We start from the raw sequence: 15,000 nt of genomic DNA on the forward strand, positions 1-15,000 counted from the left end.
AACCGGGGCATAAAACTACAGCATCGCTAGGGCCGGGAATAAAACTACAGTACCAATGGGGCCGGGGCATAAAACTACGGCACCGCTGGGACTGGGGCATAAAACTACGGCACCGCTGGCACCGGGGCATAAAACTACAGGTAAGTGTTTTATTCAACTACCCATAAATGGTGTGTGTGTGTGTGTGTGTGTGTGTTGCAGGTTAATCCCCAGCTGTACAGTACGAGGGAGAAACAGCAGCTCTGTGAGCTTATTGATACGATGATCAACTACAACCTGACTTACAGACAGGAGCGCACACCTGAGGGGCAGTACACCTACGTCCTGGAACCGTCAGTACACACACACACACACACACACACACACACACACACACACACACACACACACACACACACACCTGCCAACCTTTAAGCCACCAGGTTCTCTGAACACAAGTGCAGATGCACCAATGGAGCTCCTGAATGGTAAAAAGGAAATGGAGTGGTTTTAAAAGCGAGTGTGTGAGCGGTTCAGAGCCCATGTGATTACAGTTTAAAGGTTATCTGATTAATAAAATCTAATAAATTACGAAAATAATACAATTCTGTGAAATTGCAGAGTTAAATCAATTCTCTTCTTTACTTCTCATTCTCAAGAAATTACTGTGTGTGTGTGTGTGTGTGTGTGTGTGTGTGTGTGTGTGTGTGTGTGTGTGTGTAGTAACATTGAGGACGTGGTGAGGTTTTCTGGTCTACCCCCTCGGAGACAGCTGACCTATCAGGTGAAGCAGTTGATCTCCAGAGAGACGGAGATGGAGAGGATGAGGAGGGTGGAGCGAGCGCAGCAGAAACGCAACCCTCAGCAGGTCAGATGATGACCCACACTATGACCACATGCAAAACGCTCACAGCAGAAACTTCTCAACTAGGGTTGCAAAATTCCGGGAAATTTCAAGACTGGAAACTTTCCATTGAAATGAACGGGAAAAAACAGGCATGAATCTGAATAAAGTAGGAATTTACTAAATTGCAGGCGAGCCAATCACAGGGAAGTTCAGTGAAGTTGAAAATGATGATAATTCTGGTTAAAACAACCAAATTTAATGCAATTTCAGTTGAATTTCTACCTGTACGTTCACCAATCACATGCACACTTACTGCAGGGTCACTGAGGCCACGCCCCCCAACAGACACTGTTCATTCCTACACCATATAACACAATTCCTACAATCCTGCACACTAAATAGTGTCAAAAAATGTCCATCTTGGCGAGGATTTTACGTAAATGACATAAATATTACATACAATTCAATGATTAAATAATATAAAACTGTCACTCTATTGTTTTCTATAGTATCAGTGTTAATACAGTAGCCAGCAGTAGATCAGATGTGCTAACTGAAAGCTAGCAGTAGATCATTGATGATGTATAAGGCTGACTAGCTCAAGCTGTGCTGCTCTTCTACCTCCTGCTTGCTGAGACTGTATTGCAGAATACAGACACACTACTATTTTAATGTTTTTGAAAAAAGACTCTTATACTCCATAATTCAAATCTGCATTAATCTGATTAAAATACAGAACAAAACATTGTGAAATGGTTCTCCTTACACTAATCATGTCCGCTTAGGACCAAACTAAATCTTTATACTTTTGTTTGTATATGATACAGTTTATATACATTTCCCCAAATGTCTAATAAAATCTGATCTATTTCTGGTTTCCAACCTGGAATATTTCCCAAATTCCCCAGACGAAGTTCCCATGGAAATGTTCCGTCTCTCTGCAGCCCTAAATGTACCCCAGAGTGATGGAGCAGTGATTGTGTGCTGCAAAATCAGAATCAGAATCAGAATCAGAATCAGGTTTATTGGCCAAGTGTGTTGACACACACAAGGAATTTGGTTCCAGCTGTTTGTTACTCTCAAAAGTACATACATAAATAAAAACCTATACATGACAAGACAGACACAAGACAAAAACAGACTATACAAGACAATACAGACAATATGAGACAGTATAGACAGTGTGGGTAATAAATAGGGATACAGACCAGTAATGTACATAAAGTGTGGGAGTGCATGGTAGTGCAAATGACAGTATTGTGTGCCAGTATGACGAGAGAGGTTACTATAAAACTTTGTACAGTATATAGAAGCAATAGTGTGTGTAACATATACAGATAATGTGATGAGTGACAGTTTTGTGTGGTACTCATAGATATGAGCATGGAATTTAATTATGGTCAGTTGTTAAAAATAGTGTTATTTTACAAGATATTCATGTACACGAAGCTCCGCCTCCTGGGAGCTGTGTAGTGTTTATCTGGAGACGTGACTTAACATGAGATAACGTTCCTCACGGGAGTTACACACGTTGTTAACGTGAGCGTAGAGCAATTCTGTACGCTAGGTTATTGTGAAGATGTGCTGAGGTTGGACATTTCCTGGTTTCAGGTTTATTCTGCTGCAACTTTCATATTTCTTTAACCCAAGCATGTGATTTATTTCTGTTCCTTTAGACGGAGACGGTTGAGGAAGTGAAGGAGGTGAAGAAACCTCAGACCCAGAAGCCTAAGATTAGGAACCACCATCAGAGGCTGGAGAACATTGTGAAGCAGACGGTGGTGGAGAATAAGGTAACTCTGAGGTTCTGCAGTACAGGTATGTGCTGTCTCAGCGTATGGGTGGAGTTCAGCAGACCTGAAACACCTGCAGCTTCATTTGCATACCTCATTTATTTACCAATCAAATCAGGAGCAGTCTGCAGGCGTGCGCTGGCTTTCCATGCAAATCACAAATCCGATTTTTTTATAGAGGTGATGTGTACACACACACACACACACACACACACACACACACACACTGTGTATAAGTGCAGTTTTATACTATAGTTTTTTTTTTTTTTTTACCCAAAATTACGTCAAAATGTTTTTTTGTTTTTTTTTTCAATAATTTTTGATTGCAGTTTGAAATGGTTCTCACATTACTGCTTTTTCAGCACCTCCAAAACTGTCTGTAGTGTAACTGACATTTTTCTTTATAAATTGTATTTTATATATTGATTACAAATATCTCCAATGAAAACGAGTGAATTTTTATTTTAGCCCGAGACGGATTTCTTTGGCCGAGCCGTCGTACCTAAAGAGAAAGTGTCTCCTAACACGTCCACAGGTTAGTGTTCTGTCCCGTAACGCACCACACGTTTATAGAGAACGGACGATTCGTCTGTGTAACGTCCCTCTCGTTCTCGCTTCTTTCTAGAAGACGACGGGAAACCCGGCGGCGTGTCTCAGATCGGTAAAGCTGTAGGGAAAAGTGACGTCTGGTTTCGCTTTAATGAAGGAGTTTCTAACGCAGTGCGCAGAAACGTTTATATCAGAGAACTGCTGTAAGAGAAAACTCCCCATCGTACACTTCTCGAGAAATCAATTAAGAAAACTGAATAAATCTTGTTTTTTGGATCGTTTATTACTTCTAATTCTGCTTGTGGTGTTTATTTCTACTCAGTTTAGCTTTGTTTATAAAGTCGAACATTGTCGTGAAGCAGCTTTTTCAGAAATAAAGAGAAAGAAAATATCGGTCAAATGTAGAAATTGATCCCAACAAACAGATTTCTAGAAAATTCCAGCTCATGCTAGATGACGACACATTTTCCAGACTCCACCCACGGATTTGACTTGAGCAGCTCAGGATTCAGAAACGGATCCTCGGGCATTTTCCCTTCGACCCATTTCACCAGCCTGGGCAGTGGAGGAAAAGATAACAGGTCAGAAACCCAATGTTCAGAACAGAGCAGCAAGAAAAGCTTTCGAACGTGAACGTCTAACGTCACTCACTCAGGGATCGACACAGATGTTTTCTCTCGTGGAAAATCCAACTGCTGTTTCATACTTTCCACCATGTCCTTCAGCTGAGTCTCATCCAACTCATCCATCTGAACCCACAGGAAAAATTCTCAAATTAATTCATTAATATTAATCATTTTTTATGCGTGTGGTTTAAATAATAGTAAAAAGATTTTGATCATTTTTCACGCTAAAATAATTTAATTTGCATTTAAATTATTATTTTCCTATTTTGCTGTTACTTTTATTGCATTTTTAAATAGTGCTCACATTACTCCCTTAATATATTACTTAAAAAAAAAAAGTTATGTACGAGTCCCTTTTATTCTTTAATTCTAATTATTTTATATAACCTACATTTTTTGACACAGTGATCATTTACCACTGGAAACTCGTAGTTGTTTTTATTATAGATTAAAAAACACTTTTCCTGATGCTGATTAAATGAATCTGATTAAATGGCAGTAAATATTGATATTAAATGCTTGTAGCTTATATGTATATAAAAATGTACATCTCTGAATTACTTACACATCTCCTCGTCCCAACACCATCCAGACAGTAGCACTTATAGTTATTTATAGTAAACATAACCATCTCTCTCTCTCTCTCTCATTCATATATATATATATATATATAAAATGTATATATGTGTGTAAGTATTAAACTGTAAACACTTATACAACTTTATTTACATTTGCAGCATTTAGCAGATGCCCTTATCCAGAGTGCCGTATAAAAGCGCATTGAGTCTCTTTATGAAGGTGTAAATAGGAGAAAGTAAATGTTCTTACCTCAGCAGTTGTGTTAGTGTGATCCGAGTATGATCAGTGAGTTTTTGATTAAAAATTCCCCACTGTCGAGTGTGTGTGTTTGTTTCTGAAGCTGGAAGAGACTTAAACTTGTTTTGGTAGTCTAATGATTCGGTTTTGTACCTGTGTGTTTTGAGGAGAAAGGGGTGGGGCTTGGGATTTGCCTGCCCATCCCTGATGTAAAAGAGATGAAAAGCTTCCTTTAAGGTTTCCAGTAAAAATCCTTCACCTCCTCACATAAACTACAATAAACAAAAATAAACTGCTGTAATGATGATAAAATAGCCATCACGTGTTTTATAAATCTGCCCAGGCCTCCCCGAAGTACTGGTAGCTCAGTGGATATGATGTTGGACTTCTGATTGGAAGGCCATGAGTTCAAATCCCAACAACACCTTAACAACTGAGCAGTTAAGGGTTCTGTTGGAGTTGTACGTTCCTCTGGCGTGTGCCAAAAGCTGATATTGTAAATTAAAACTGCTTAGAACTATTTATACAATAATGTTAACAAACTAAATGCGCAATAACTATATAACAAGCGCAATAATCACATCTAAACATGATGGAACTCACTAATCGCTGTGATTATTAACAATCATAACAAAACATTTTAACCCTTATTACTGACTCTTCATTTAAACCTTCATTTAAACACATCTGTATCTATGAGCGTTTTGTTTATACAGATGTTCTCAATGACGCGGGGGAAATCATGTACACTTTTTTTTTTTACTTTCTTTTCTAATCATGTTCACGATTGTGTCTGTGTTCATGTCCATTCACACAGTTTACAATGTCTCAGTTTTTATTTGTGGACGTCTGACCACAAGATTAAGTATAAGTTTATAAACTAAGTTTTGGAAGTGTTGTGTTTGTTGTAAAGTTGTGTTAGTGTTGTGTTAGTATGTGTTATGAAGCTGTTTGTGTTGTGAGTTGAGGGTGTTGTGTTTGGTCCTGTTGCGTGTTGTGAAAGTGTGTTGTTAGGGTGTGTAGTGTAATAACAGACGGACATTTTGGCAACTAGTAAACAAACCTAATGTGTAATAACAGCAATAATAATGTAATAACAATATTGTAATAACAGACGGACATTTTGGCAACTAGTAAAAAAAAAAAAAACACGGATGTGTAATAACTATGTAATTACATTGTAATATCGTAATAACTATGTAACTACAATGTAATAACAGATCGAAATTTTGGCAACTAGTAAAAAACCAGATGTTTAACAACTATGTAATAATGTAATAATGTAACTACATCAAAATTTTGGCAACTAGTAAAAACATGTACTAACTATGTAATAACTATGTAATTACGTTGTAATAACAGATCGAAATTTTGGCAACTAGTTAAAAAACAATTACACATCTGGTTTTTACTAGTTGCCAAAATTTCAATCTGTTATTACAACGTAGTAACAGTTATTACAGTTATTACACATCTATGTTACTACAATGTAATAACAGATCGAAATTTTGGCAACTAGTAAAAAACCAGATGTTTAACAACTATGTAATAATGTAACTACATCAAAATTTTGGCAACTAGTAAAAACATGTACTAACTATGTAATAACTATGTAATTACGTTGTAATAACAGATCGAAATTTTGGCAACTAGTAAAAACATGTACTAACTATGTAATAACTATGTAATTACATTGTAATATCGTAATAACTATGTAATTACATTGTAATATCGTAATAACTATGTAACAACATTGTAATAACAGATCAAACTTGGCAACTAGTAAAAACATGTACTAACTATGTAATAACTATGTAATAACTATGTAATAACTATGTAACAACATTGTAATAACAGACGGACATTTTGGCAACTAGTAAAAACATGTACTAACTATGTAATAATGTAATAATGTAACTACAATGTAATAACATTGTAATAACTGTAACTACAATGTAATAACAGATCGAAATTTTGGCAACTAGTAAAAACCAGATGTGTAATAACTATGTAACTACAATGTAATAACAGATCAAACTTGGCAACTAGTAAAAACATGTACTAACTATGTAATAACTATGTAATTACATTGTAATATCGTAATAACTATGTAATTACATTGTAATATCGTAATAACTATGTAATAACTATGTAACAACATTGTAATAACTGTAACTACAATGTAATAACAGATCGAAATTTTGGCAACTAGTAAACAAACCTAATGTGTAATAACAGCAATAATAATGTAATAATGTAATAATGTAACTACATCAAAATTTTGGCAACTAGTAAAAACCAGATGTGTAATAACTATGTAATTACGTTGTAATAACAGATCAAACTTGGCAACTAGTAAAAACCAGATGTGTAATAACTATGTAATTACGTTGTAATAACAGATCGAAATTTTGGCAACTAGTAAAAACCAGATGTGTAATAACTATGTAATTACGTTGTAATAACAGACGGACATTTTGGCAACTAGTAAAAACCAGATGTGTAATAACTATGTAATAACTATGTAATTACGTTGTAATAACAGACGGACATTTTGGCAACTAGTAAACAAACCTAATGTGTAATAACAATGTAATAATAATGTAACTACAATGTAACATCAGATCGAAATTTAGCCAACTAGTAAACAAACCTAATGTGTAATAACAATGTAATAACATTGTAATAACAGACGGACATTTTGGCAACTAGTAAACAAACCTAATGTGTAATAACAGACGGACATTTTGGCAACTAGTAAAAAGAAAAACACAACCCGGATGTATAATAACATTGTAACTACAATGGAATAACAATGTAACTACAGATCGAAATTTTGGCAACATGTAAAAACCAGACGTGTAATAACAATGTAACTACAATGTAATAACATTGTAATAACATCGAAATTTTGGCAACTAGTAAAAACCAGATGTGTAATAACTATGTAACAACATTGTAATAACTGTAACTACAATGTAATAACAGATCAAACTTGGCAACTAGTAAAAAAGCTGATGTGTAACTATAAGGTTATTAACATTGTCAACAAATTTCAGCAACTGTTAACAAAAATATATGTATGAATGCAACCACACTGAGTGCAATAGAGAAAATCTGCAATGTGTAATATACTTAATTTAGAAATGCATAACCATATTGTGATAAATATTAAATATTTACTGAAAGTGTGTTTTAAAATGTATCTTACCAAAACGAAAAATCCAGACAAGTGGCAGGAAATAAAGTTTAATTTACTGTTGGGGTGTTTACGTGGCAACAGTTTGTTTTACACCTTGGTACATAAATATGGTGAAATTTTAAGCAGTTTGGAGGAATATATATAAACCACATTTTCTTTCTGTACAAATCCACAACAACCTGAGAACTCAAGCTTCAGCAGCAGAAACGTCAAACAAAAATAAAGAGAAATTAGTTTCAAAACGTACAACAAAAAAAAAAAAACTGAATTTCACTCTTCATTGCAGTAGAATTTAAAATCAATTTTTCTTTTTTTTTCTTTTTTTACACAGGTGCTTTATTTTATTGGATTTTATACATAAAATACAGAAGTGACATTTCATTCATTTCTTACCCCAGTACAGTTCTGAGGAAGTTTATAAATACTGTTGTCATATGCAGTTCCTTCCCTCCACCATGTTCTCAAAGTGTTCGCTTCTCCTGCATTAATCTCACTTCCATCTGTCTGGAGAAAAAATAAATAAAAATAAATAAATAAAACACCATCAATTGAGAAGAAAATCAACCTTTTTGGCTAAAATCTCTGTTCATGTTTCACATTTTTTGGTTGGCATTTTTGTTACTCCTGTTAAAACATTAAAAGGTGTTAAGGTAAAGCACCGCTGCATCAGTCGCTGCAAGCCGGTGCTGGGGTGGGGGGCCAGGGGGGTAAAATCTAGGAACACTCAATAAGAACATAGAAATGCTTCTCTGAACTGTTGGAGTGGAGTTTACAGGAACTTACTCTGTGAGAGAGCACTGGAGGGTACCAGCAGCTACACTGGTGAGTCTGGATGTTGAGCAGATCTCTGCAAGACTAACAGGTTCCTCATCGCAGGAAAGAATGAGGGAGGGTGAATCACGAGGGGGTGTTCCACCCTTCATCACTTCAGATTCAAATGCATTGCCAGATGACGACGTCTGGTGAGAGAGTGACGGTGTGGGAAGAGCCGGATCACCACACGAACCCTCCATCGCCGCCTGGAGAAGAAAATGAAGTGATCACTGAGTCTATGGAATCTTCTCGGGTTTGTGTATGAGAACATCTGAGCAGTAAGAAGTAAATGGGAGGGGAAAAAATTGCATAAAGCCATATCAGGCCGAACCGTACTTCCACCAAAATATACTAGTCATATTTGTGATTTTCTGCTGTCTAGCCGACGTCCCTCCCAGTACTGCTTAACCACAATCAGGTAAATCATCTCTCACCAGAGACATGGATGTGCTGCAAAGGAGACTCTGAGGTAGACAGTAAACATCTCGCTCAACACCAGAGTGCTTCCCAGGTTTCATTTCCTCAGCAGAAAGTCGCTGCAGAACGGACACGGCTCCACATATCTTCTGGGCAGGAATCTTTTGAGCTGAAGAGAGTCAACATTCACTGTAATATATTGAGACAGACACTATTCTGGTTTGTAACACCACAGTGAGGTGTTTAAAGGAGCACTGAGGTACATACACTTCACTCCTGGTTGCGTTTTGTTAGTGGTCTGAACATCTGTGGCTTCTTCAGACTGAAATAGAAAAATATTTATTGATAATTGTTATAGGAGCACTTACAGGGCAATTCAATCTTGTGTGGGAATTTTATTTGGGATGAATCTGTAAAAAGCGTCATGGTTATTGGTCAGTAGATGTGCAGATGCTTCTCACATTCTCATTATGGCTTTAGACCTACAATAGCGTTCACACTGCTACGGTTTTATTTCTAACTACGTGACTTGTTACCCATTTTCAAGTCACCGCTTCAGCACTGAACAGTGGACAGCGTCCCAAAGCAGCTTCACTGAAACAGAGATTATGAATATAAATGTTTACATCAGTAAAGAGCGGATGAGTGGTGACAGGGGCAGTGAAACTCAGATGGTCTGAGGAACCAGACTCAAACAGGAACCCATCCTCTTTTTAGTGACTGTTCACTGCAGCCTTTAAACCCTTGTAGCAGACTTTTTATTAATTACAGTCCAATTCCATCTTTAAAGTTCATAAGTCTAACGTTCCACATTAACCCCTCTGAACATGTGGAGAACATCCTGAGCTGTCCTCCATCATTTCTGTATAACTGGACATTACCATCCTTTGGGACTTTATTCACTGTGCCCTCTGCTGGTCATTTAATGGTAATTATAAGTAACAGTAGAGCCTCTGGGTGATGTGATCGCATTCATAGCCAGGTCTTCTGTTTGATTTATTTTAACTTTTTTTTGTTGCATCATTTGCTGCCTTCTTGGTCAGATCACTCCTGTAAAAGATTTTCTCTGAGGTTTTTCTGGTTAAAGAAAGGGTACTAACTAAACTAACTGCTCGCTGGTGTAAAGATAAACACACACTGGGCTCCAGGTTGAGTCCTGATCTCAAGGGGAAATGTCTGGAGCAGAGATGTGACGTATTCCCACCTTCGACTCGGCATTCCCAGAACGGACTGCATCTCCACGACGACCCTGAGCAAGAAAACATACCTTAAGCATTAACGAGCAGATTTTTAGAACTCTATTAAATGCTTATGGAAAGTTTCTTCTGCACTGTCGATCATATGCAGGACTTTCTTCTGGGTTTCTGATGAACATGCATCACATACCAGCCTTGTTAAAGCATTTACCTTCTCAGATTTGGGCACATCCACAGATTTCTTCCTTCCCCTGTGGGTACAGACAAAAATATTATGGATTTATTCCAGGTCATTCCGAGCTCATAGCTCCTGTATGTCAACTTACACGATGCCCGTGACATGAGCGTGAACTCTCCGTGTCTCGATCAGCAAGATCCTGTGACGCAGGACAGGCATGTGGAGAAAACAAGAAAACCACACTGAAACTCAGGTTAATCATCATGAAGATTCCTTCAAAACACTCATTTCCCTTTTTACACTAATCTGAATGAGAAAAGATAGAAAAGTCAATCAAACCTAAAAAACACACTCTCGTGGACATCTCACAAAATAATGCATAAAGAACAAACCAGCCTTTAGTGTGGATCACATAAAACCAAGACCCCTGATCACATGAAACATGATCAGAGCTTCACCTGGACTGAATCCATCCCCTGGGCCACAGCGTTTTCACACTTGCCTCCAAGAAACACTTCAAATAATCCTCTAAACTCTGATCAGCAGGAGGCTCCAGCTCAAAGCTTCTCATCTTCAGCCTCACCACCTCACATACCAACTCCCTGGGAGGAACACACACACACACACACACACACACACACACACACACACAGTGACCCACTTAATAAAAGGAGACTAACACCTTTTCACACTTCTGTAATGGTAAACCTGATCTCTTCGTTCCATCGGAATCTCTTGCGAGGTCCAAAAACTCGTTTTCCGCTCAAATCGTCCTCTTCTTCATCGGAACCTTCTACAGTTCTCTTTTCTTTCACAGCCTCCAGTCTAAAGAAACACACTCATGATTCCCAACACACACCAGGTGATGAACAGTCAGATGTTTTCAGCAGTGTACCTGGCAGCTTTGGCTTCAGAGTGAGCTTGGCAGTGATGATTGAAGCGGTGGATCTGCTCGGGCATGACTCGGCACACCGCCTCCTCCAGTCTCCGGATCAGAACCGCGAGCTGATCCTCCTGAAAGTCAAACAATAATTGGTGTTCAGAAGACTGTTGTGTTGGACTCGATTAGAAGATTAAACAAGATCTCCATCGTGTAGATCACCGTTTTCAAGTTTCAGCTTCTGGAAAAATTCGTTTCTGTCATTTGTAAAAATGAGGCACATTTAAATTTTCATAGTTTTGAATTTTGAACACTTTTGTACAACATTAGAGAAGTGAACTTGTGCTGAGAGACGCAGACAGACGGACAGAGAGAGACAACTGCAGAGAGACAAAGACGCAGACAGACAGAGACAGACAGACAGACAGACAGACGTTACTGACCAGCTCAAGAAGGTGGAGTTTGGTGGCTCTCTCCACCAGTGTGTGTTTGTTGCAGGACAGCAGTGAGGAAAGGTAGGAGAAGATTCTGGAAAACACCTCATCAGGTAACTCCTTCCTCTGAACCGAGACACTAAAGAACCCGTAGTTACAGATATTTATTTCAGGATAAGATTTTGCAGGATGTGTAGAATGAAGTAAGAAACTTACTCCAGCAAGATGATGTTTATCTCTGGAGCAAACATCTCCATCTTCTTTCCTTCTTCCGAACCACAGATTCCCTTAAACATGAAGGAGAAGATGAGAATCAGGTTGTAGGAAGTCACTTCTAAAAGAAATGATTTCTTGAATGAAATTCGTTTCACTGTAGAAGTTCTCTAGATATCTAACTCAACATGTGATGTAACCAAGTCTCTGGGCCATGACATGGAGAAGTAAAGTTGATCAAACAAAGAGCTTTTTTTTTTTACATTTATATTTAAAGTATTTATGGTTCTGTAGAAATCATCTCCTCTTGGCTGAGGAGCATTATTTACAGCAAATCTTTATGATCACCACCTGAGTGAGTTCTTGTAGACTTTGTTTCAGAGCAGAAGGTAAACCATCAGGAAGGGAAGCCTGAGACACCTCCGTTGAAGTTTCTCGGGTCTCCTGGTACCGATGGTCACTTAGGAGCTCATCCTGCTCAATCACTGCTTTGTGAATGTCATCAGTACCATCTGCATCTCTGAGCACCATGAGCAGATCAGCAGGAACAGACTTGAGCTGCTCGCTGGAGTCATGGTTTGCTGCTGGAGCAGGTTCCATCGTCTTCATGTTGAACAGGTGGAGCTCCTGAAGCTTTGCCTTGTGAAATTTCTTCAACATGCCACTGAGGTTCTGTTTCTGCTTCTTACTCGCTTTCTTCTTATTTCCTGACGGCACACTGAAACAAAAACACAAAATCAGAACTAAACTCCTGGATGGGTTTCAGTGAACGACTACACAAATGCTTCATTTCAGAAGAAAAACAGAAGCTTCAGACGACCATAAGAACCTGTGTTCAGCATTTTCCCCTTCAGCCTGAACCTCCTCTTTTCTTCTCTTCTTCTTCTTAGTCATCCTCACCTCACCACCACCTTTCAATTTACGTTTCTTTACAGGAGAAAAAAAAAAAAAAACTTATTCACGAACAGAATAAACAAACAGTTTCATGTACAGAACGAGTTTCACTGAAATAAACTGGGGGAAAAACCTTGGGTTTAATGTTCTCCTCAAAGTCATCGCTCTCCTTCTCTTCACCTGAAGCGGGACGGAAGTGAAGAGTCCCGGAGTTGATGTAAAATCCTCCGTATTTGGTTGTAAGGCAGGCTGGAACCAACTCGTCATACTTTCATACAGAGGAAAACCTCCACGTTAAAATAAACTTCGCTACACATCAGCGCCATCTACAGGAGCTAACGCTGAAACCAGGCCTGGATTTTTATTACCGTTTAAACTCGAAACAAGATCAATAAAAACGCACAACACAAGACCACAGGAAACAGGAGATACAACAGATGAGCCCCGTCCCTGAACACCTCACATTTATTTGAGTAGAAACACATTCGATGTGTTTCAGGTTGAAATTTTTGATTAAACAATAACTCGACTCACAGCCTCCGAGTTGTCAATAAAGGAGTCGTTGTCGTCGTATCCGTAGCCCATGTCCACCAAATCCTGCACTCGGTCTTTCCTCTGTGTAGAAGCTCCTCCCTGAAAACAAACATTTCTATTTACCCACAAACAGTCTCATGTGAAGGATTTCTAGTAGTGATGCACATCTCCATAACTGAGGTCGATGTGATTCTCATCTCGATGCAGAGCAACGATACGATACATTACAGATACGTATGAAGAAGCTACTGATACGATACGATTCAGATCTGATGCTCTGAGATTCACTCTGCTGCAGAAAGTTCACTTTTATTTCTTTCGTTCAGACACACAGCAAATCATCAAATTACTTCTGTGTCTTCAGACTTCTTCATCATGTCTCTTTCACACACGATTCTGTAGAGCAAAAACATAAACCCAGATGTTCTTTTCCTGTTGTGTGTGAGGGAAGTTACAGCTCTGCCTCTGCCATGTTAATCTGTATTCTACGTGACTCTCAGGACACGCCTCCGTCTCCGTGGTGTTGTGATGCGTCATGTTCACGTAGCAGCGGTGGTGCTGAGAGAACGCGCTCGAGATACAGTTTAGAGACCAGAAATCAAACGACATAGAAAATATGGGTCACAAATTATAAAGCTTTATTACATTATATGGGTCATAAATAAGAAAAGATCTTTATTGATTTATTATTATTTATTAAACAGAGACGAATCTTACCAGCCCTAATTTCTATAGATCCAAATGTAAACAATACAATCCACCGATAGATGGCGCCATTTATCTTTTCCACTTCCCCCTACATTTTAAGATCAGCGCAAGTGACAAAATCCAACACAAAACTGTTTTTAAACACGTACAAAAAAAACATCACGTGTAAACAAAAAGGTTGAAAATTAATTCAGTATATAATTCATTAGAAAATATAGTAAAATGTATTGTGTAAAGAAACATGAGAAAATTGTATGAAGTAAAAAATATTTTAAAAAAGGTCTAAATAAATAAACATGCATAAAATGTGAAGAATTTTTAAAAAAATTAAATAAATATGTACATAAAAAAACAAGAACACGTGCAATGCGGGGTGTGGCGTGTAAAACCCACGTGAGTTTTTTGTTTGAGGTGTGTGTGTTTGTGTTTTCACTCACGTATTTCTGCTGGAACATTCGGGCCTGCTCCTGAAGCTCCTCTCCATCTCCATCTCGTTCCTGGAGCACCTGCATCAAAGTCCCATCACGACCTGCACCTCTGACCTTTAACACGAGACAGAAAACATGTGGTGTTTAAAAAGTCGGGACCGATAGTGGTGTGTGTGTGTGTGTGTGTGTGTGTGTGTGTGTGTGTACCGCAGTAGGATAGTGAAATTCCGCGCAGCGCGCATCATCCGGCTCGAACAGAACCAGCTCTATCCGGGCACTGAGGGTCTCCTCGGCCTGGGCCGGTGGTGTATGAGGGGGCATTAACCCCGGGCTGAGGGGGGGATCAGGAGCAGGGTGAGAGAGAGTAGTGAACTGGATCCTGTGAGGTGTAGCCATGACACACACATGCACACCAACCTGCACATAACCCGGAGTGACCCCCAGCTGAAGCACCTGAGCGCACTTAAGTCAATAAGAGAGCCAATAGGAAGGG

At 38.5% G+C, this 15,000-nt stretch overlaps 3 protein-coding genes across 6 annotated transcripts in view; 1 reads left to right on the forward strand and 2 right to left on the reverse strand.

Annotated features, from left to right (window-relative positions):
• Window positions 1-3,461, forward strand: part of chtf18 (CTF18, chromosome transmission fidelity factor 18 homolog (S. cerevisiae)) — a 22,941-nt gene extending 19,480 nt beyond the window's left edge. For 2 of the 3 annotated variants that reach the window (XM_046837719.1, XM_046837718.1), the window contains exons 18-22: window positions 202-332; window positions 703-847; window positions 2,503-2,619; window positions 3,088-3,154; window positions 3,245-3,461. In XM_046837719.1, the coding sequence (XP_046693675.1) occupies window positions 202-332; window positions 703-847; window positions 2,503-2,619; window positions 3,088-3,154; window positions 3,245-3,375 (591 nt within the window). In that variant the 3' untranslated portion in view covers window positions 3,376-3,461. Of the gene's footprint in view, window positions 1-201; window positions 333-702; window positions 848-2,502; window positions 2,645-2,737; window positions 2,890-3,087; window positions 3,155-3,244 lie in introns of those variants that run through there. The other variant, XM_046837720.1, reaches the window with a different exon arrangement.
• Window positions 3,433-5,679, reverse strand: gng13a (guanine nucleotide binding protein (G protein), gamma 13a). The gene is made up of 3 exons (XM_046837724.1): window positions 4,623-5,679; window positions 3,820-3,917; window positions 3,433-3,723 (listed from the first exon to the last, which is right to left on the reverse strand). Exons 2-3 carry the CDS (start codon window positions 3,915-3,917, stop codon window positions 3,618-3,620), a joined length of 204 nt encoding a protein of 67 aa, XP_046693680.1. The 5' UTR covers window positions 4,623-5,679; the 3' UTR covers window positions 3,433-3,617.
• Window positions 5,680-7,843: 2,164 nt separating this feature from the next.
• Window positions 7,844-14,959, reverse strand: ubn1 (ubinuclein 1). Of its 2 annotated transcripts, XM_046837723.1 has the most exons (18): window positions 14,715-14,958; window positions 14,517-14,621; window positions 13,372-13,470; window positions 12,971-13,105; window positions 12,773-12,870; window positions 12,295-12,661; window positions 11,947-12,017; window positions 11,740-11,869; window positions 11,312-11,430; window positions 11,125-11,241; window positions 10,875-11,018; window positions 10,565-10,615; window positions 10,450-10,489; window positions 10,247-10,291; window positions 9,310-9,364; window positions 9,060-9,211; window positions 8,596-8,831; window positions 7,844-8,316 (listed from the first exon to the last, which is right to left on the reverse strand). In XM_046837723.1, exons 1-18 carry the CDS (start codon window positions 14,901-14,903, stop codon window positions 8,274-8,276), a joined length of 2,196 nt encoding a protein of 731 aa, XP_046693679.1. In that variant the 5' UTR covers window positions 14,904-14,958; the 3' UTR covers window positions 7,844-8,273. The 2 variants fall into 2 exon arrangements, 1 of the variants encoding a protein (XP_046693679.1); XR_006924169.1 differs by lacking the exons at window positions 7,844-8,316; window positions 8,596-8,831; window positions 9,060-9,211 and having other exon boundaries at window positions 9,318-9,364; window positions 10,143-10,291; window positions 14,715-14,959.
• Between the last annotated feature and the right edge of the window lie 41 nt (window positions 14,960-15,000).

Source organism: Silurus meridionalis, chromosome 24, assembly GCF_014805685.1.
Source record: "Silurus meridionalis isolate SWU-2019-XX chromosome 24, ASM1480568v1, whole genome shotgun sequence".
Lineage (NCBI taxonomy): Eukaryota > Metazoa > Chordata > Actinopteri > Siluriformes > Siluridae > Silurus > Silurus meridionalis.

Bases quoted from the DNA above. Each gene is read 5' to 3' on its own strand.
- gng13a (XM_046837724.1), bottom strand. From the start codon at position 3,917: ATGGATGAGTTGGATGAGACTCAGCTGAAGGACATGGTGGAAAGTATG. The intron at 3,724-3,819 runs GTGAGTGACGTT...TCCACTGCCCAG, and splicing joins ACATCTGTGTCGATCCCTGA to GCTGGTGAAATGGGTCGAAG.
- ubn1 (XM_046837723.1), bottom strand. From the start codon at position 14,903: ATGGCTACACCTCACAGGATCCAGTTCACTACTCTCTCTCACCCTGCT. The intron at 14,622-14,714 runs GTACACACACAC...CTCGTGTTAAAG, and splicing joins AATTTCACTATCCTACTGCG to GTCAGAGGTGCAGGTCGTGA. The intron at 13,106-13,371 runs GTGAGTCGAGTT...TCTGTATGAAAG, and splicing joins TTATTGACAACTCGGAGGCT to TATGACGAGTTGGTTCCAGC.